We start from the raw sequence: 23,438 nt of genomic DNA on the forward strand, positions 1-23,438 counted from the left end.
AACCATCAGTTGCGAAAGCTGGTAATTCTGTGTGTGTGTTTGTGTGTTTTGTTCGTGTGCCTGTCTGCCGGCGCTTTCCCTCTTGGTAAGTCTTGGAATCTTTGTTTTTAATATATTTTTCCCATGTGGAAGTTTCTTTCTATATATATATATATATATATATATATATATATATATATATATCAAGCTTGACCTTCAAGAGGTAAGCTTATGTATCTTTTCCGCCAATTGTATTAGGATTTATTTCAATTCTAAGTGTCCACTGTGAAGAAATTTTGGCAGTCATGTATCTCTGCAGACATTTCTGATTCTTCTTACTTAGTGTTCAAAAGAATGTTCTGAGTACTAAATGTCTTTCTGGGTGTGTTTTCATGTGTGATTGTATTTAGGCAATTTATGTGGAAATTATGCAAAAGAAATGTGATGTCCGCAGGAAGAAAATGATAAAGTGAATTGTATTTTAAGAATGGTAGATGCTATGCATACAACATCTACAAAGAAAATGGACAGCGCTGTGTAGGTGTCAGAGATACATTTATATATTCTTGGAGTTTCATAAAAAATAGTATTTTTTTAGAAAAAAAGAGTTATGACATATGTTAAATAGTAAATAAACTTTCTTGTTACTTTACAGACAGTCTGTATTTGGATGCCACTTAACTTTACTTAACTGATCACTTGTTCATTCATTTACATAATATGTTGAAGAAAATGAGTATAGTATAAAGTGAAATGTTGGAATTTGCAACAAAGGGCTTTAATCACAAGATGTGGCTGCAGACATTCTGAAAGGAGTTTGGGAATGAAACCACTACTGAGAATTACTGCATCAATTCATACTATTGTTTCCTGTATTATACTTTGTTGCTAAGAAAACTGGCATGACTTAATGCTGCATAAATTAGACTACTATGTTCTAAGAGTAGGGGAATGATGCGGGATACCCGCACTGTCGTACTAGGCAAGGTCCTAATGGAGGTGGTTTGCTGTTGTGTTCCTCCGACTGTTGGGGATGAATGATGATGACAAACATGAGACAACAACACCCAGTCATCTCAGGGCAGGTGAAAATCCCTGACCCCACAGGGAATCAAACCCAGATCTCACGCTCGGGAAGCAAGAACACTACTGCGAGACCACGAGCTGCGGACAGTGGAAGATACATTTGTGAAATATTTTTATATTTATCTACGTTGATACTGTGTAACTTGGGTATATTTCAGGGAGGTCGTTTTGATTCATGATAAACGGAAGCCTGAATCAAAATTTCTTTTTTGTAGTTGTGATTTGGTTGCAGAACTGACTGATTATGACATAATTTCACCCAAATATAACTTGACATGAGTTTTGACATACTGCACTGCAAATACTTATCAACATTTTCTGATGAAGTGATAAGAGAACCATGAAAGGTTTGGAGAAAGTTCTTATTAACATACATCATTTTAGTTAACAGTTTAAACAAGGAAAATTACAAAAAACCTCAGGTGCATCAACAATGAAAACAATCATAGCACCAGAATTATAATGCTAAAGACACTTGAGTGTAAAAACTTATAACAGTCTAACAAGTTTCATAAAATCATTAAAGGTAATAATTAACAAAATTGTTACAAAATGTGGAAAATAGTTTTCTTAACTTTGATAAAGATTGATTTTTCATATGTGTTAACACCTTTTTGAAATACATTTCTGGTCAGCATCATACACACCTATTAACATTTCTCCTGTATACATGACTATTTTCTTTACCTGACAAGAATAATTTAAATGTATTTTGTCATTGCAACAAGTAACTTAAGATGGTATAAAAGTACGAGTTATGATTTATTTGTTTATTGGGAGATGAGCTCAACAATGTCTGGTAAATGCGTTGATACAGTTAAATACAAATAAATGCAAAGAAATTCTACTGGACAGCTTAAATTGCATTAAGCAGTTAAAGAAAGAGCCAGTATGTGGACAGACAATGATGAATGAGACTTACATGAACTATTAAAATTTTACTGGCCTGGAATATTTTCATTCCACAAAAGTGTAGTGTATCACAGCTTCCACAATGGAAACAACAAATGAAAATGAGGAAGGCTGCACTAGCATTTTTATGTTTCACTGCATTTCAGACCCCTCCCCCCCCCCTCTCTTCCCCCATCCCCCCAAACACACAAAAACACACACACACACACACACACACACACACACACACACACACACACACACACACACACACACACACACACACACAGAGAGAGAGAGAGAGAGAGAGAGAGAGAGAGAGAGAGAGAGAAAGAAAGATAGGTATGTAAACTAGAAAAAGAGTGAAATTTCAAAAGTTCATACAATTTTCTGTGCTGTTACGTGTATCTGTACCCTTATTTTTGTTTCTTGTTATGATCTTATACTCATGCATCACTTAATCATAAGCGGCAATTTTGAGAACTCATTCATTCCACAGTTTTCCTTTTTTTATTATCCTCTTAAGCTTCTTCCTTTTTCATCAAGAATGTGTATTTGGTTTTTGATAACATTTAGTGTCTAACCCTTTTCATACTTTCCTTCAATCAGGTTTCACTGCCCATTGCATACTTAATTGCTGTGTAGACCAACATTAAATACAGTCAAGGTAATAATTATTAGCTGGCACAAATTTTAAGATTAAAAAAAAAATTGATACGGTGTCGATTATAGTGATTATCAAACACTTGTGGCAGAAGATATGTTCATTAAGAGGCTTCTGTTCACAAAACAATGACAATGTGATTCTTGTTGTTACAGAATGAGTCTAAATGAACATACAAGTTTTATAACTTTAACTAACAGACAAACCACTTTTGTCAAGGCAAAGATGAATGATAAATCATAGGTCATCAATTTTAAGGGTGTGAAAAGAAGTACTATGAAGAATAATATTCTCATGCATCAACTAGTTTTGCTACCTACACATATTCCATAGCGACAAATAGTTTTCAGCTTTCTATAAAACTGCTGTAAAACCTTGCAGTCAACTCAAAATTAGACTGAGATTGATAACCTAAAAAGATCTTATGTTCATTTTTTGGTCAAGAAGTGCAAGACTGCCATATGCTCTTTTTTGTTTACACATCAGGCTTAAACATTCATAATTTGCTCCTTTTATATAGTTACACCATGATTATATGTAACACCTTCTGTTTTTATTTTGTAATGATTCATTATTATTTACATAAAATTACTTAAGTTTTTAAGCTGCACAAATACTGATTCTATGGTTTAGAACATGTGCAGTCTTCTCTGTTGTTAATCCTTTCCTATGTACGTCACAAAGCTAAAATTTTAACCTTCCTTTCACAGCTATTTTCAGATACTTGTATCTGGCAACTGTACATTTCTTCCTGACATATACAGTTATTACAAGCCTCTTCCAGCCAGTCTTACATTCTCGTTTTCTATATTCTTCTGAATAAAAATGGTTGAAAGCATTAGACATTACTATTTAGTAAAAATATGACCCTACTATATAGACAAATATGATGTCTATTTTTAACAATCAAAAGCTTTACTAAAACAATACTTATGCTACATTTATTCTTTGGTCTTGTGATGATATTGCATTATCTTATTTCTTCTACTAGTTGTTAATAATTTCCTTTGTGTTTCTGTAATATCCAAACCTTACACTTTCAACAGATAGTCCATCCAAAGCTTTACTGAAGGAGAATACATCACTATTACAGATGGAATGTTTAAATCATGTTAAGCAACAAGATAATAACAAGGAGACAGGAAAAGTGGTGACATTGTAAAACAAATTATGCTTCATCAGTTCCAGATATATCATGTGGAATGAGTTATGTAAACATCCATTTGACGCACTTGTAAAGGAGAGAGAAATTTTAGATTGTGGTATGTAATTGTTGTATATCAATATTGTGTTTTTAACTCATTCATTTATAAAAATAATAAAATTCGAATTACAGGATTGTTTTACTTTTTATCACTGTGCAAGAATGTGAACTGAAGTAGATGCCTGGACAGAACTTCTTGTTTATCAATGTTTAAAGAATACTTTCTGAGTTCCTCCACAGATTTTTTTTAAAGTTATTTACTGGATCTGAGTCATAAGTATATATTCTAGGCAGATAGTGAAAAAACCAGATCCAATACAAAGCTAACACAACAATTGAGGCCTGTGATAAATACATTTGTAGCATGTGAACCCTTTTTTATAAAACTCACACTAATTATGTGACATAATACGATAGGGAAAATGTTAGATGAACTTTTACAAAGAAATATTTACTTCTAAGGTGAGGAAATTAAACTTTTCTTTCAGAGTAGATTTACTGCACATCGTAATAAGACATAACAAAGATAATCATTCTGTAACACCAGTGATATCTATAAAGCAATTCTTTCTTACACAATATTATATCACTCACTACGAACCAGATCTACATATTTAATGATACACATTCAGTTATAGTTTCATGGACCAACAGCTTCAATGTAAAATTGACTAGATAACACTATAACATTCGTTAGGAGTCAAAGACACTCATTTACAATTGATACCATTGCACAATTTGTATAACCAATAAAAAATAAAAGTTTAGTAGCACTTCCATATAAAATTTCATCATTAAATTACAACTAGTTTCTGAATGATAACACACCAGTATTATAGCAGTGGCCTTTCTAGCTTCCCTAGCATGTATGAAATTATTTGGACGATACAGCAAGTGTTTTTAGTTTCAAATTATACTTATTACATAGGCCCAGATTCTCATGTGACATTTCAGAAATGAATAAGATGCCTTTAAGGCATAATCAATAAATAAGTGCAGTTAAAAGTTACTGTCTTCTGAATAAAAAGCTGGCACCATATTTAAAATATTATCTCTGATTAAATATCTGAAAACAAACATTGGCAGTTTTTTTTCTTAAAAAACTGGGTGGACTTTCAGCCCCACATCATACACTGCTACCGTTGTGCTGATACAGCCTGCAACAAACAAAATAACTGCATTACTTTAATGATTATTTTTAATTGGAAACAAAATTACAGTGGTATTATGTTGCTGTTGTTACAGTTGTCTTAAAAATTTGAGATTATGTTATGGATTATATCGAGTATGGTGATATCAGATGATACTGAATATATGAAATTTATTGTATGTGTTTCTAGTCATTCATCCCCCCCCCTCCTCCTCCCCACACACACACACACACACACACACACACACACACACACACACACACACACACACACCGTAAATGAGAACTTTCCAGGATGAGGAATAATGAAAAAGGTATTAAATCAAAGGAGTGGTTACACACTTAAAATGGTTGCATGTCAAGATCTTCCTTAAAATGAAAGCCAATATTAGTACTCAGTGATTGTTTCAAACCACTACTACACTAACATCCAGACCTTGTCATTTATTTTTCACCAAGTTAGTGCTTATTCGCTAGCTATTGTTTTACCCTTTACAAGATAATCGATAAACAGGACAAAGCTGTCAGAATTATTTATGGTGCCAAAACCAGAGAATCATCTTGTAATCTGTTCCAAAATTATAGGCACTTACCATTCTAAGTGTACATAAATTAAAAGCAATTTTGCTTGTGACAACAATGACTCATTTCAGATGGTCCCATATATTAGCTGTGTTGTCCAGTGTTTCACAGATATAATGTGTAACAAAGAAGAAAACTGTACATCATCTGCAAAATTGGACATTTATAATCAAGGAAAATACATCCTGTGTGATATTATCACAAAAATAAGTGAAAAGAGTAAGACAAAAATTTATGATCCCACCAATAAGATACCATCTGGAGCATTAACGTCATCTGCACCAACATTGTCTCACAAAAACTATTGCATAATGGAAAAAGTAGAAGTTTCAAATCAACGCTATTGCAAGAGGTGATCTGTTAAAGGTTTTACATGTTTAAAACGTAAGACCATGTGCTATTACAACAGTGCAAATGGGTTCTGAAACAGAAAACTGGCTCTGATCTACATGTGGAGATGAAGATTAAGACATTAAATTTCACAACACAGATAATAAGACTAAAATTATGTCAGAGTAAGTTGATGAGATATTAGGTTTAAGAAATAAATGTTGTAAGTTTCTCCCCCCCACCCCCCTCCCCCCATGAACTATGGACCTTGCTGTTGGTGGGGAGGCTTGCGTGCCTCAGCAATACAGATGGCCGTACCATAGGTGCAACCACAATGGAGGGGTATCTGTTGAGAGGCCAGACAAACATGTGGTACCTGAAGAGGGGCAGCAGCCTTTTCAGTAGTTGCAGGGGCAACAGTCTGGATGATTGACTGATCTGGTCTTGTAACCCTAATCAAAACGGCCTTGCTGTGCTGGTACTGCAAAAGGCTGAAAGCAAGGGGAAACTACAGCCGTAATTTTTCCCAAGGGCATGCAGAATTACTGTATGGTTAAATGATGATGGTGTCCTCTTGGGTAAAATATTCTGGAGGTAAAATAGTCCCCCAGTCAGATCTCCGGGCGGGGACTACTCAGGAGGACGTCGTTATCAGGAGAAAGAAAACTGGTGTTCTGCGGATCGGAGCGTGGAATGTCAGATCCCTTCATCGGGCAGGTAGGTTAGAAAATTTAAAAAGGGAAATGGATGGGTTAAAGTTAGATATAATGGGAATAAGTGAAGTTTGCTGGCAGGAGGAACAAGACTTTTGGTCAGGTGAATACAGTGTTATAAATACAAAATCAAATAGGGGTAATGCAGGAGTAGGTTTAATAATGAATAAAAAAATAGGAGTGCGGGTAAGCTACTACAAACAGCATAGTGAACGGATTATTGTGGGGAAGATAGACATGAAGCCCACACCTGCTACAATAGTACAAGTTTATATGCCAACTAGCTCTGAAGAAATGAAAGAGGAAGCCGTCTGGTAGAATTTTGAACAGAGCATAACATAATCATAGCTAACACTTGGTTCAAGAATCATAAAAGAAGGCTGTATTCATGAAAGAAGCTTAGAGATACTGACAGGTTTCAGATAAATTATATAATGGTAAGACAGAGATTTAGGAATCAGGTTTTAAATTGTAAGACATTTCCAGGGGCAGATGTGGACTCTGCCCACAAACTATTAGTTATGATTTGTAGATTAAAACTGAAGGAACTGCAAAAAGGTGGGAATTTAAGGAGATGGGACCTGGATAAACTGACTAAACCAGAGGTTGTACAGAGTTTCTGGTAGAGCATAAGGGAACAATTGACAGGAATGGGGGAAAGAAAAACAGTAGAAGAAGAATGGGTAGCTCGGAGGGAAGAAGTAGTGAAGGCAGCAGAGGATCAAGTAGGTAAAAAGACGAGGGCTAGTAGAACTCCTTGGGTAACAGAAGATATATTGAATTTAATTGATGAAAGGAGAAAATATAAAAATGCAGTAAATGAAGCAGGCAAAAAGGAATACAAACATCTCAAAAATGAGATCGACAGGAAGTGTAAAATGGTTAAGCAAGGATGGGTAGAGGACAAATGTAAGGATGAAGAGGATTATCTCACAAAGGGTAAGATAGATGCTGCCTACAGGATAATTAAAGAGACCTTTGGAGAAAAGAGAACCACTTTTATGAATATCAAGAGCTCAGATGGAAACCCAGTTCTAAGCAAAGAAGGGAAAGCAGAAAGGTGGAAGGAGTATATAGAGAGTCTATACAAGGCGACGTACTTGAGGACAATATTCTGGAAATGGAAGAGAATGTAGATGGAGATGAAATGGGAGACACAATACTGCGTGAAGAGTTTGACAGAGCACTGAAAGATCTGAGTCGAAACAAGGCCCCAGGAGTAGACAACATTCCATTGGAACTACTGATGGCCTTGGAAGAGCCAGTCCTGACAAAACTCTACCATCTGGTGGGCAAGATGCGTGAGACAGGTGAAATACCCTCAGACTTCAAGAAGAATATAATAATTCCAGTCCCAAAGAAAGCAGGTATTGAAAGATGTGAACATTACCGAACAATCAGTTTAATAAGCCACAGCTGCAAAATACTAATGCGAATTCTATACAGACAAATGGAAAAACTAGCAGAAGCCGACCTTGGGGAAGATCAGTTTGGATTCCATAGAAATATTGGAACACGTGAGGCAATACTGACCTTACAACTAATCTTAGAAGAAAGAATAAGGAAAGGCAAACCTATGTTCCTAGCATAATGTTGATTGAAATACTCTCTTTCAAATTCTAAAGGTGACAGGGGTAAAATACAGGGAGCGAAAGGCTATTTACAATTTGTACAGAAACCAGATGGCAGTTATAAGAGTCGAGGGGCATGAAAGGGAAGCAGTGGTTGGGAAGGGAGTGAGACAGGGTTGTAGCCTCTCCCTGATGTTATTCAATCTGTATATTGAGCAAGCAGTAAAGAAAACAAAAGAAAAATTTGAAGTAGGTATTAAAATCCATGGAGAAGAAATAAAAACTTTGAGGTTCACCGATGACATTGTAATTCTATCAGAGACAGCAAAGGACTTGGAATAGCAGTTGAACGGAATGGACAGTGTCTTGAAAGGAGGATATAAGATGAACATCAACAAAAGCAAAACGAGGATAATGGAACGTAGTCGACTTAAATTGGGTGATGCTGAGGGAATTAGATTAGGGAATGAGACACTTAAAGTAGTAAAGGAGTTTTGCTATTTGGGGAGCAAAATAACTGGTGATCGTTGAAGTAGAGATGATATAAAATGTAGACTGGCGATGGCAAGGAAAGCCTTTATGAAGAAGAGAAATTTGTTAACATCGAGTATAGATTTAAGTGTCAGGAAGACATTTCCGGAGGTATTTGTATGGAGTGTAGCCATGTATAGAAGTGAGACATGGATGATAAATAGTTTGGACAAGAGCAGAATAGAAGCTTTTGAAATGTGGTGCTACAGAAGAATGCTGAAGATTAGATGGGTAGATCACATAACTAATGAGGAGATATTGAATAGAATTGGGGAGAACAGAAGTTTGTGGCACAACTTGGCAAGAAGAAGGGGTCGGTTGGTAGGACATGTCCTGAGGTGTCAAGGGATCACAAATTTAGCATTGGAGGGCAGTGTGGAGGGTAAAAATCATAGAGGGAGACCTAGAGATGAATAAACTAAGCATATTCAGAAGGACGTAGGTTGCAGTAAGTACTGGGAGATGAAGAAGCTTGCACAGGATAGAGTAGTATGGAGAGCTGCATCAAACCAGTCTCAGGACTGAAGACCACAACAACAACAAGTTTTTCCACCAGAGAGGAAAATATGAACACGATATATCTAAAAATTTTGTCAAGTAGCATGAGATGTATACTGAAAATGGCAAATGGACAGTAGTGCAATGAAAGAAATTTATATCGAGAACAGAATGAATTGGAGAAAATAATTTGCACAACCACTAACTTCGGGTAACACTAACAATTTAGAACATTCCCATGCTATAATTACTGAACATGGTAATAGACAGTGCAAACTGCTAAAGGATAGAGACAAATAGAAAATCAGTATTCTATAAAAACAATCCTGCAAAAAAAATCCATGTAGTATTATTAACAAACAATCATGTCAGAAACAGAGTGAAAATACTGAACAAAATTTCACCTTAATGGCTGAAAGCTATGATTGTGTAAATCTTTTTATTGTGCCTATCGCGGCTCAGCATCTCCACTATATGGTGAGTAGCAACTTTCCTTCTCTCGTAAAGGAAAAAGTAAACTCTACATGTTAATCTACTGAGTACCCTCAGAAGTTCACTGGTAACCACAAGCACCATAAAATATATAACTCCATGTCATCAGACATAAAAGTGGCAAATTGCAGCTTAAGCAACAGGAATATCAGTATCTGAAAAAGCATCAGTGCAGCAGCACTATAGTGAAAAACATCAGCATCATTGGCAGAATGAATCATCACCTCAATCCTATTCCAAAGTGTTGTCAAGTGCTTCCAGTCAGTCTGCCCACATGAATCATACAGCATACGGAATAAACTAGAATCATGAGAAACAAGCAGGAAAAACATTACTTCCATTATCAGGTAAGAAGAAAGCAACACCAGTAAGTACTGAATCATCTTCTCTCTCCCATAGTGAAGTGTTATCAAGTGTATTAAATCACTTATAGCAGATAAATTATGTAGGGAATGAAATGAGAAAGTCTCCTATCCAAGTCTCAAACAGGGCCAAAAAATGCCATGGAGAAATGATGGACTTTCATGGCCTGCCTCAAGAAAATCCAAACGCTACCAAAACGTAACCCTTCTTTGCACAAACATAATGACCAGTGCAAGACAATCACTGTGTGTGCTTCCAGTTTGCCCCAGGACAGCACCCATCTTCCTTCTTGCAATAAAAAATCAATTTTATTTGAGCATATAAATATTAGATCTCTGAAATACAAAGCTGAGAAGCTGGGAATTATACTGAATGGGAAAAAAGGATAATATTATGTATTAATGAATACTGGTTAAGAGAGGAAGAGATAAAATTGTATTTACCACCACATTTTAATTCAATTACAAGTTACCGCAGACCCAGTCAGTTTTATGGGGGTTCCTCAACGTATATACAGGGTGATTCAGGAGGAATGTTACATACCGGTAATTTGTGAGATCTTTCTACATGTCAAAATAAACTGAAAAAGTCATAAGAATATGTGTCCAATTTTTGATCATTAAGGAACTGGAGTAAGCTGAAGACTATACACACCAATGAGTAGTTATGAAGACAACTGTGAATATTACTTACTGAAATGCTGTGATGGACAGCACAATGGTGGGACAGGTGACTGATACATTCTACAAGAGGTGTTCAAAAAATCCCCCACACAGCTTAATGCAACTTGTCAAAGTATTGGAGGGTGTGTTGTGTTGTGCTTCAAACATCGTCTCAACAGGCTTTGATGTGGGCAACAGCATAGGTGATGCGAACAGCAAGTTCTTGAAGGGTAATCAACTTTTTAGCGCACACTCCCTCGTTTAACCAGCCCCACAAAAAGAAGTCTAATGGGGTTAGGTCGAGAGATATGGCAGATCAATTAATGAGTACTCCACAGCCAACCACGATTCATTTAGATAATGGGATAGTTGTCTAGTACAGTGAATCGGTGATCCATCATGTTGCAGGTACCCTTGTCATCATTACTCTGATGTCATGTCTTCAAAAACAGCAGGAAGATCTTCCATCAGGAAATGTGAATTTGCTGCAGCTGTCGTGATTTGGTCACCAGGTCATTAGTCATAACACAGCAGACATTTGCTGAGAACCTCACTTGGAATCTTGTTCTCCTAGTGTCATGTGGGTTCTCCATTGCCCTTGTACGAGAATTGTGTTGTTCATGATACCACTGCATGTAAATATAGCTTCATCTGTAAAAAAAAGCCTACCACATGATGTCTCTGTGTGCGGCCAATCATTCACAAAATTGTTGAAACTCACTGGCAGATTAAAACTGTATGCTGGACTGAGACTCAAACTTGGGACCTTTACCTTTCATGGACAAGTGCTCTACCGACTAAGCTACCCAAGCACAACTCACAAACCATACTCATACTTCAATTCTGCCAATACATTGTCTCCTACCTTCCAAAATTGTTGTCTGCTTACAGAGTCACCTGGATGCAGATGCTGCATGGGCTGCATATGGAATGGGTACAAGCCCTCATAATGTAAAGTGTGTCACACTCACATTTGTGGAATACCAAGCTGACTGCTAATGCACCATGTACTGGTGGTGGGACTCCATTGTAGCATTGCAATAATGTCTTCTCTTTCCTCAACTGACTGGGCAGCCTCACATTCTGATGTTACTTGTACACTGGGTAGTATTCCAGATTCATGTGATGTTTAAAAAAATCCTGGGAAATACCCTGGCACAGGGGGTTCATCTGTCAGGGAACTGTCCATGGTAGACAGTCACAGTACCTGTATACATATACGTCTGCTTATTCTGCATGGGTGTACATAGGTGGCATCTTGGTATTCATCAACAGAATGGATTAAACAACCCTCAGGCATGACATGTACATGGCCTCATAACAGTACTACATAAAAGTAAGAACAACTTCACAGAGAATCTGAAGGTACTTATCTGGAAAATCAAAACCTATCTCAATAACAAGAAACAAATTGTAAGCCACAATGATGAAAAATCAGTTTCAGAATGTTACTGGAGGTGTTCCCCAATGATCAGTGCTTCAGTGACTATTGTTTTTAATATTTATAAATGACCTGCCCAGCAATATGCCATGCAAATTTGTGCTTTATGCAGATGATACTACCTTCATCAAGTCTGGAAAAAACATAAATAAACTGACAAAGCAAAGTAAAGATTACCGTAGGTTACTCAATATGTGGCTTGAAACTAATGAGTTAGTTATTAACCATGAAAAGACTGGAAATGTTTCTTTTGGCTTGTCCAATGTTGATGTTGAGTCAGCTTCTACCAAACTCCTTGGCATATACCTGGGCACAAAATTAAATTGGGAGGGTCACATAGACTACACATCTTGAAAGCTTTCGCAAGCTGTGTACATAGTGGAGTAAAATTATGCACATCTCTTTCTGAAAAACTGGCAATTAACTTCTATTATGCCTTCTTTCATTGCCATATAAATTGAGGAATTCTGCTCAAGGGTAATTCTGCTGGGGCTAGAAAATTTTTATTTGTCATGAGAAAGCTATCAGGAGCATCCCTGGAATACCAAAAGTAACATAGCATGTAAGCCTTATTTCACAGAATTACAGAAAATGTCAGTCTGATCTCTTGTGAACAGCTGCCTTTTGTATGAGGGTGGTCTGAAAAGTTCTCAGAATCACCACGAGAGGTCAGTGCTAGTGCAACAAATTGTTCATGAGATATTCATTGGACTGTTGCCTGTAAACACATGCCACATCAGTGCTCTTGAACGAGAGCTGTGGCAGTGACATGGCTCTGTTGTTTTTGTTCCCGCACAGTGATTTGTGAAGATGGAAAAAAATCAAGATTCGAGCAGTGATTAAGAACTTTGTAGAGAAAGGTATGAAAACAAAGGACATTCATATCAATTTCAGAAATACACTGTTGCAAAGTGGACAAATGAATTTGAAGAATTAGAAATGAAAAAATTATCTCCAAGATGGGTGCCACAACTACTGATGCTGGATCAAAAACACATGAGAATGTACATATAGGAACAATGTTTAGCCTGTTTTAGGAGAAACTAACAAGATTTTTTTTGCCGGTTTGTGACCACAGATGAAACTTGGTTGCACTACTATACCCCAAAGACAAAACAACAGTCAAAGGAGTGGAAACATGCTGATTCTCCACCACCAAAGAAAGCAAAGACAATTCCTTCAGTGGGAAAGGTCATGGCATCAGTGTTCTGGGACTGAAGGGGATTCTGTTTGCAGATTATCTCCCCACTGGGCAAACAATTACTGGAAAATACTATGCTAAACTCCTGGAAAAATTTCAGCAAAAGATATGCAAAAAAAGGCCTGGTTCAGCAAGGAAGAAAGTGATTTTCCATCATGTGCACCTGCACACATGTGCCGTTGCCATGGCAAAATTACATGAACAAAGGTATGAATTGTTGCCACATCCACCTTACTCACCTGATATGGCTCCATCAGACTTATATCTCTTCACAAAACTGAATTTATTTATTTTTTTATTTTATTTATTTATTTATTTATTTATTTATTTATTTATTTATTTTTTTTTTTTTTTTGGGTGAATGAAAATTCACTTCAAACGAAGAATTGATACCCGAAGTTGACAACTATTTTGCAGGCCTGAAGGAAGCTCATTTTCGAGATGGAATGAAGGCACTTGAACATTGTTGGACCAATTGCATTAATCTACAAGGAGACTACATTGAAAAATAAAAAAGGTTTCAGTGATGTAAGTACTTTTTTTCTATTCCATTCCGAGAACTTTTCAAAGCACCCTCTTGAACAATTAGTTCATGAGCCCACTCGAAGTGTAAATGGTTGTGAAAGCATACTTGACTCCTTAGGGAGTATCATGATGAATACAGGGATTAGTAACCACAAGATAGTTGCTACTAGGCTGAATACCATAACACCTACAACCATCAAACAGAAACACAAAGTACTTCTATTTTTAAAAAATCTGATAAAAATGCTCTTCACACCTTTTTAAGAGACAGTCTCCATGCCTTCCGATCTGATCCTGTAAGTGCAGAAAAGATGTGAAATAATTTCAAAGAGATAGTGTTGATGGCAATTGAGAGATATATGCCACACAAATTAATAAGTGATGGTACTGATCCTCCATGGTACACAAAACGGGTCAGATCGCTGTTGCAGAAGCAACAAAAATAGCTTATAAACTTAAAAGAATGCATAATCCCCAAGATTGGTGAAGTTTTGCAGTGGTTCAAAATATAGCACATTACTTCAATGCGAGATGCTTTTATTAATTTCCACAATGCAACATTGTCTTGGAATCTGGCAGAAGACCCAAAGAGATTATGGTCATACATAAAGCACACCAATGGCATGATGCAATCAATACCTTCACTGCGTGATAATAACGGTGAGGTCACTGATGACAGTGTCACTAAAGCGGAGTGAGACAAAGTAAATATTCCTGAATTCCAATCAAGAACAACTGTCAAGATGAGAAACTTAAAAGTAGATATCCTCGGTGTAGTAAAGCAGCTTAAATCACTTAATAAAGGCAAGGCCTCTGGACCAGATTGAATACCAGTCAGGCTCTTTTCAGCATATGCTGTTACAGTAGTTCCATGTGTAGCAATTATACACAACTGCTCGCTCACAGAAAGTTCCGTATCTAAAGACTGGAAAATTGCTCAAGTCACACCAATACCCTAAAAGGGAAGTAAAAGTAATCCACTGAATTGCAGGCTTATATCACCAATCTCGATTTGCAGTAGGGTTTAGAAACATATACTGTATTCAAACATTATTAAGTACCTCGAAGAAAATGATTTATTGACACATAGTCAGCATGGTTTCAGAAAATATCATTCTTGTGAAACACAACTAGCTCTTTATACTCATGAAGTAATAAGTGCTATCGACAGGGCATGTCAAATTGATTCCATATTTTTAGATTTCCGGAAGGCTTTCGCCACTGGTCCTCACAAGCGTCTTCTAACCAAACTGCGTGCCTACGGAGTATCAACTGAGTTGTGTGACTGGATTCATGATTTCCTGTCAGAAAGGTCACAGTTCATAGTAACAGGTGGAAAGTCATCAAGTAAAACAGAAGTAATATCTGGCGTTCCCCAAGGAAGTGTTATATAGGCCCTCTATTGTTCCTGATTTATATTAACGACATAGGAGACAATCTGAGTAGCTGTCTTAGATTGTTTGCAGATGATGCTATCATTTACCATCTTGTAAAGTCATTGGATGATCAAAACAACTTACAAAATGATTTAGATAAGAGATCTGTATGATACAAAAAGTGGCAATTGGCCCTGAATAAGGAAAAGTGTGAAGTTATTCACATGAGTACTACAAGAAATCAGCTAAATTTCGATTACGTGACAAGTCACACAAATCTGAAGGCTGTAAATTCAACTAAATACTTAGGGATTACAATTACAAACAACCTAAATTGGAATGATCAAATAGATAATGTTGTGGGCAAAGCAAACTAAAGACTAAGATTCATTGGCAGAACACTTAAAAGGTGCAACAAGTCTACTAAAGATACTGCTTACACCATGCTTGTCCATCCTATTCTAGAATACTGCTGTGTTGTGTGGGATCCACATCAGCTCGGACTAACAAATGTGTTCCAAGAAGTGTGGCTCAGTTTCTTCTATCTTGAAATAGGAGAGATAGTGTCACAGACATGATACGTCAATTGAAGTGGCAATCATTTAAACAAAGGCATTTTTCACTGCAACGGTATCTCCTCATGAAATTTCAATCACCAGTTTTCTCCTCCAATTGTGAAAACATTATGTCGGCACCCACCTACATAGGGAGAAATGATCATCACAATAAAAGAAGAGAAATCAAGGCTTGCACAGAAAAATTTAAATGCTCATTTTTGCCGCAGACCGTTCGAGCATGGAACAGTAGAGAAACAGCTTGAAGGTGGTTCATTGAGCCCTCTACCAGGCAATTTTTTGTGAATAGCACAGTGATCACATAGATGTAGATGTACATAAAGGAAAACTTCAACAGTTACAACCTTTGGCAGTCCATTCATCATCATAATACTCGTCAAACATTAAAGATAGACATACCTACAACTTGACTTACAGAAACAGGTAGTTATGAATATGTAGGAACAAAGATTTTCAATGCATTACCTGTGCAAGCACATGCTACCTCTCTAAATGTCTTTATAAATAAGGTCCAAAACATAACTGTATGAGAGAGCTTTTTACACTTTTAAAGAATTGAAAACTGTTCAAAAGTTGACCTGAGTTTACTAAATAACTTGTAATACTGTCTGCTTGTACCTTCTTTCTATGCTTTTTTGTCCCCTCTGATTTCTTGTCTTTTGTACACAATAAATATGCAAGAAAGTAATTAACTTTCAGCTCATATTTTACTATTAATAACACTGGGAAATTTTTTGTGCATGATCTCTACTCCTTTGTCATGTGTGACTTAGTAAGTAACATAACAATGTTTAGTTCCATATTTAACTATTAACCATGTGGGGAAAACTTTATGTCATTTTATTATGTACATTCTCTTATTATGTGTGTTACCATAGTGTATGTAAATTATGTTTCCTAACATGACAGCCATAGTTTATAAATCCTTTTGTACATAACTCATAATGACACAAATTGCATACAAATATTTAAAGATGGATGAATAAACAATTCAAACTTAAACTGTGATCTACACCAGCATAATAGTACATTGTTTTTGTGGTCTTCAGTCTGAAGACATATTTAATGGAGCTCTCCATGCTTGCCTACTTTGTGTATGTCACTTCATTTCTTCACAAATACTGCAGTTTACATCTATTTGCACCTACTTTAAGTATTTAAGCCTTAGTTTGTCTCCTGCTACAATTTGATCTAGCCCCCCGCCTCCATATACTTCCTCCCATTACCAAACTGAGAATATTATGAAAAGGATAGATTGCTACTCACCATAAAGATGATACACTGAGTTGTAGACAAGCAAAACAAAAAGACTCCTACATACTGAGCTTTTGGCCATTGTGCCTGTCTCCAACTCGATGTGTCATTTTCATGGTGAGTAAGCTATCTGTCCTTTTCATAATATAGTTGCTATTCTAACCTGGACTTTCCACTGTTTCATTTTCAAATTGACAATTCCATAATGCCCCAGGATATGTCATATCATATCAACCTTCTCCTCTTGTTGATCTAATTGTGTCAAAGTTTTGCTCTCTCCAATTCTGTTCAGTATCTCATAATTAGTTATTCAGTCTGCCATCTAATCTTCAGCACTCTAGCATTCTTCTGTAACTCCACATTTCAAAAGCTTCTGTTCTCTTCTTGTTTTATTGTCCACATTTCACTTTCATCAAATATCTCCAGAAAAGACTTCCCAACACTTAAATCTTTTCAGTAACATGTTCCTTGCTGCTGGCTCTCTGCATCTCATGTCCTCTCTACTTCAACCATTATCAGTAATTTCACTGCCCCAAATACCAAAAATTATGTCTCGTTTCCTAATCCCCTCAACAGCACCTGAATTAATTGAACTACATTACATTCCACTGCCATTGTTTTACTTTTTTATGTTAATCTTTTAACCTCTTTTCAAAACAGTATCAATTCCATTCAACTGATCTTCAAAGTCTTATCATCTCTGCCACAATCAAAAAGTCACAGACAGCCTCAACTTATTTTACTGCTTCTCCCTGTACTTCAGTTCCCTTCCCAAATGTCTCCTTAGTTTCCGTTACTGCTTACTCAATGTACAGACTGAGTAATATTGGAGATAGACTGCACCCTGGCTCACTCCTCCTCACCCACTTCTTCTCTTTCATGTTCTTTGACTCTTATATCTGCAGTCTAGTTTCTGTACAAGTTGTAAATAGCCTTTTCACTTTCTGCATTTTCCCCTGCTACTTTCAAATTCTAAAGAATGTATTCCAGTCATATTGTCAATTACAGTGGATAATCAGTTTAGTCAATTTTTTTTTTTTACACTTTGAGCATTCAATGGTTGTGTCACTGTCTCTGTTCCCTCTGAGTTGCCATCAACAGAGATTCAGTTGTGCTGTGGTGGCTACTGTATCCTAAAGCAAGGAGATGATGCTGAACAGTAGTGCTGCTCACCAGTTGATATAGTACAGCTTCGAATTGTAAATTTATTTACTACATTATCTGTTGCGACATTCCATTATACTTGATAGGAGTCCCCTTTCTGCAAGATGATATTGCCCACAGCAGTTGATTCTGGATGCAGCAGCACTTTTCGCTGAATTTAGGTATTCACTAATGTCTTTGAGGAAGTGGCACTTGGAGAGCCAAGTGCCTACATGCCACTGGAGACGGAGTGTTCCACATTTCTGCTACAGATGATCTGCCTACAATTAAATGTGCCCATCCGAGCTCAACTGTCACACCAGTGGCCAGCACCAGATCTGACCATGGTCCAAACAAGGTGATGTATTGAGTGTTCTTTTCCTCATTGTGTCGGGAGTGCTCTTTTCCCAACAAAGCAGGTATCTCCAATTTAATTTGCTCATGAATATACAGAAATGCACAATGGATGAAGTTATCAAAACATCAATTTTGCTAAAACAGTATCTACACCATAAATAACCAATCAATATTTTACATGAATTGAAACTAAACGAAGGTAGAATATGTGTAAGGGGACAGCTACAACATTACTATAAAATTTAGAAAGCAATTCTCAGAAGACAAAAAAATCTAGTATAAGAATTGTGTGAAACCTAATCAATCATTTCAGTATGCAACTCTGGTGCCTTGCAAGCTTTTACAAGCAAAGTAATGAAACACACACAATTTAACATAAAAAACAAATGAGACAGAGCAAACTCAATACATATACCACTCATATAGGTGAAAAATATCTTGCACATAGTTACCTCTGCATATAATAATCCACTGATGAATTATGTTGATATGATCCCTCATTCATTTAAGCCTCTGTGTAACATTAGCAAGAGCTACAGCAAATGCCTGGAGTGCTGAGAAAGGATACTGGAAATCTAGAGTGTAAGCATTTCCATCAATGCGGCCAAATTGCATCACCTAGACAAGAAGATGATTGGTTATCAATTCACAAATTTTCTATTTCACTTAGATTCTCACAGAAATAATCAAAAATGGAAAAGAGATAAAGTCTTGTTCATGTCTTCTAAATCTGACATTTCTCTAACTCTACTACTGAATAGAGGTGACAGTATTACATATTCAGCCTGTCAAGAAACATGTCAAATGACAGTGAGTTATTGCAAATGCTAAAAAGAGTTTGCCTCATTTAGTTCAGTGTAAAGGGGGTATTTTTTAGTAATTTCCTGTTCATGTAGGAAGAGCTTGAAAATAAGACTCAAATCAAACATGTATTACAAAATCTATTTATCTGATAGCAAATATGGGCATAAACACACACAGAAAAATAACATTAAATTTTGACTTTGATTCTGATCTTTTTATTTGTCCAGTTCTATACAGCACAAATTGTACAACTGATGCTGAGCAGGTTAAAGAAAACTTGCAATAATACATAGTATCAACATATAGTAAACAAATTAAAATTAGGTACCTATTCTTACCATTTAAGTTTTAAACAACTTCTTTGTTACATATTCAGAAATTATTTTACAGAACAGAAATAGGGCTTTAATAGAAATACCTGTTGTTTAATTTTAAATATTGGATATGTTGCAATTTTTATTTCTTCTGGTATATTATTATGTAGTATTACACCATGGTTAATTATGCTCCTCTGACAGGCTGTTGTTCTATGACATTTTTTTAATGTATATTTGAGTTCCTCTGGTACAACAGTGGTATATATTTTGTTATGTAGTTAGTTACCTGTTTTCAAGAGGTAGCCTCTAGAGAACAAGACAGCTTCATAAATGTATAAACTTAGGACTTTCAAAACATCAAGCTCAGAAAAAATGAGATTTATAGACTCCATCTTTTTAAGGCCACAAATTATTCATAGACCTTTTATGCATTCTAAAAAGCCTTTATGCTGTGAGTTGAGAGTCCCCAGAAAACCTTCTGCCTCCAGTTTTTTTATCTACAAACACAACCAGCTATGTGCTACACCTCTTACTTCTTGTCTTTAAAATTTTTCAAGCAGAATGTTATGATCCAGGATGTCAAAGGGTTTTGACACGTCTAGAAAAATACCTGCAACTAATTTATGTTCATAATTGGATTTTAAAGTGTACTCTAAATACTCAAAAAACAATGTCTGTGTGGATTCAGACTTTCTACAATCATGGTGATGTGCCATAAGAGGAGGCTATTTTTTATGAAACTTAAAAGCCAGTCATAAGAGTTTTTTAGAATTTTTAAGAAGAACCTTTTTTCAGCAGTGGTGAAACTTTTGCTGTTTTGAGAGTATCTTGAAAGAGATCGGTTTCTAGAGAGAGGTTGAAAATTTTTGCCAGCAGTTTTGCTATGTGGTGAGTGCATTCTTTTAATATTAATTCAGGTATTCCATCAGGGCCACTCCACATTTTATTGCTTAACAATTTAATCTTACTTATAATCTCATCAGGATTTGATTCATAAACATTCAAAGAAGCAATCAAGATCACTGATTTGCTGGAGAGACTTGGGACTGGTTCTTTACAGTTTATTTGAATGAAGTCTCCAGCCAGTGAAGTGAAGTATTCATTGAATTTTGTCATGACTGGAGTTGGGTTTGTGAATTTTGAGCCCTCTAGTGTTAATGACACATTCTCTGTTTTTAGGTACTCAGCTAAAAGATTGTTTCTTTATAGCTCTCCACATGGATCTAATTTTTTGCACGAGTTTCTTATCAAATTGTCATTCCACATAATTTTTGCCTCCCTGACTACTCTACCATAGGTTCTTTTGTAGGCTTTACAATAATCAGAAAATTCTTGGGTGACTCTATATTTCTTACAACAGTACTGCGGGAGTCTTTTTGTCTCACTGGAAATTTTTATTCCGTTAGCTGTCCATCACTTATTATTGTTAGGTTTTACAGTTTTGGCTTATTTAGAAATGCTATGTTAAAGTAGTAAAGAAAGATATTCTGAAACACATGTATGTGCTATCAACCTTATTCTGAATGTAGTTGCTTTTCCAATTTTCCTTAACCAGTAAGAAGTTAAAAATTTTAATGCTGTCTTCAGAAAAAGTTTTTTTTTTCAACTGCTTTTTTTACTACTGCTTTTTTTTACAACTGCTACTACCTGTTGGTATTTCTATACACAGCAGCTGTACCTCATGATCACTATAACCCATGCTCAGTAGTCTTTTGTAACTTGTGTCTGAGATGAATATTTGGTCAACGATGAAGTTCTGTTAATCTTGTTGGGCAATGTATTGCGGGGATAAATTGAATGTGTTATTCACATTTATCAAAGCATTACTGATACTGTTATCTTTTGAAAAATCAGTACTGAAATCATCACATAGCACTATCTTCATATTTAATTCGCTGATCCTGTTTAGCAGAATCTCTAATTTGTTCATGATGACTTCCACTTGACGATTTCCACTTGATGCTCTATACATGTTAATAATTATGAAATTAAAGTCTGGTAGCTTAGTAATGGATAGAATGAAGTCTCTTTCAACTGGGTCAATATAGCTTTTATTAACATCACAGAAACTTATTTGCTATTTCACATAGATAGCACCATGTAGTAGTAGTAGTAGTAGTAGTAGTAGTAGTAGTAGTAGTTTTATTCATCCGTAGATCTCTTTTTACAAGGATATAGGACATGTCAAAGTATTTACAAGCTTAGATCAATTTACAATAAGCTAATTCGTATACACATATATTTACAGACTTCTAGTTAGAGACAATCATTAGATTTTACTCCTGGTATACAATAATTTATTTACAAATAACTCATTAAATAATGTAATGCCACACTATTCACTCATATTTCCCTATCAGTCACTGCACACACTATACACACATTGTTTCATAACACTTCACTCACTACATACACACACACACACACACACACACACACACACACACAGGTGATCCTTGGGCCATTTTCTGTACTGCAAGTTCCCATTTGCTATCCTGAAAAACTGAGTCAGCATCCCTTCATAATGAGTGAGATGTTGAGCTCAGAAAGAGGAAGAGGTGTTAGTATTGTGCTATGCATAGCTTGAGGGGAGAGTGTCTCTAGAAAGGAAAAAAGAAGAAAAATAATAAAGTGAAGGTGTTATGTGGAATATTGGATGTTTTATAATCATCATTATTATTATTATTTGTTTGTATAACATTTTTTTATCAAACCCCTACTCTGCTTTATCTAAGTAATCCTTCAATGTATAAAATGTATTGCATAACAGGTACTTTTTAGCTGCCTTCTTAAATAAGTGTATTTTTGAAATTTCTTTAATCTCTTTTGGTAATTTATTGTACAGTTTTATTCCTTGGTAGAAAATGCTGATTTGAGTATTATGTTTATTTTTTCTTGGTAAATGTAAGTTGAGTCTATCTCTTGTTGCATGGTCATGGACAGAGCTGTTTGTGCAGTAATTGCCAATGTTGCTTTTGATGTGTACAACTGACTGGTAAATGTGTTCACATGGAGCAGTTAAAATTCCCAGTGTTTTGAACAGATCTTTACAATGAGCTCGACTACTATTTCTGGTTATTATTCTTATGGCTCTTTTCTGGAGTTTGAAAATTGTGTTCATATTTTGTGGATTTGTTCCCCAAAAAAGAATGCCATAGCTAAGAATTGAGTGTACATATGAATAATATGTAACTAAAAGACACTGCATGTTACACACAGATGATAGAATTCTAAGGGCATAACATGCTGATGACATTCTGTTTGCAAGTACCTTTGTGTGTTCGCACCACTTCAGCTGAGAGTCAATATTCATTCCTAGAAATTTTGCATTTGTTACACAGTCTATAGAGGTGCCATCTACATTTAATTTAACATTGTCATTTTTCCTCTTCAAACTGAAGTTCATGGCATTAGTTTTCTTTATGTTTAATGTCAATTTGTTGCTTATTGACCAATCGTAAACTTCCTTGAGAGTTTCATTTGCTTTCTCGGTAAGGAGTTCTCTTGTTCTCTCAGTGACTATAATATTGCTGTCATCAGCGAAGAGAATTTTCTCACCATGAGTAACACTACTGGGAAAGTCATTGATGTATATCAGGAATAGTATTGGTCCTAATATGCTACCTTGTGGAACCCCTATATTAATATGTTTTGGTTCTGATAAGTATTTTACTAAATGTTTAGATCTATTTGATGTATGTGTTATCTCTACTCTTTGTACCCTATCTG

General features: G+C 35.9%; 1 protein-coding gene across 2 annotated transcripts in view; it reads right to left on the reverse strand.

Moving 5' to 3' along the window:
• Window positions 1-202: 202 nt before the first annotated feature.
• The window catches only part of LOC126282200 (tubby-related protein 4), a 1,357,172-nt gene continuing 1,333,936 nt past the window's right edge, over window positions 203-23,438 (reverse strand). For both annotated transcript variants that reach the window (XM_049981737.1, XM_049981746.1), the window contains 2 exons: window positions 19,041-19,206; window positions 203-4,981 (listed from right to left, as the gene is read on the reverse strand). In XM_049981737.1, the coding sequence (XP_049837694.1) occupies window positions 19,090-19,206 (117 nt within the window). In that variant the 3' untranslated portion in view covers window positions 203-4,981; window positions 19,041-19,089. The remainder of the gene's footprint in view (window positions 4,982-19,040; window positions 19,207-23,438) is intronic.

Source organism: Schistocerca gregaria, chromosome 1, assembly GCF_023897955.1.
Source record: "Schistocerca gregaria isolate iqSchGreg1 chromosome 1, iqSchGreg1.2, whole genome shotgun sequence".
Lineage (NCBI taxonomy): Eukaryota > Metazoa > Arthropoda > Insecta > Orthoptera > Acrididae > Schistocerca > Schistocerca gregaria.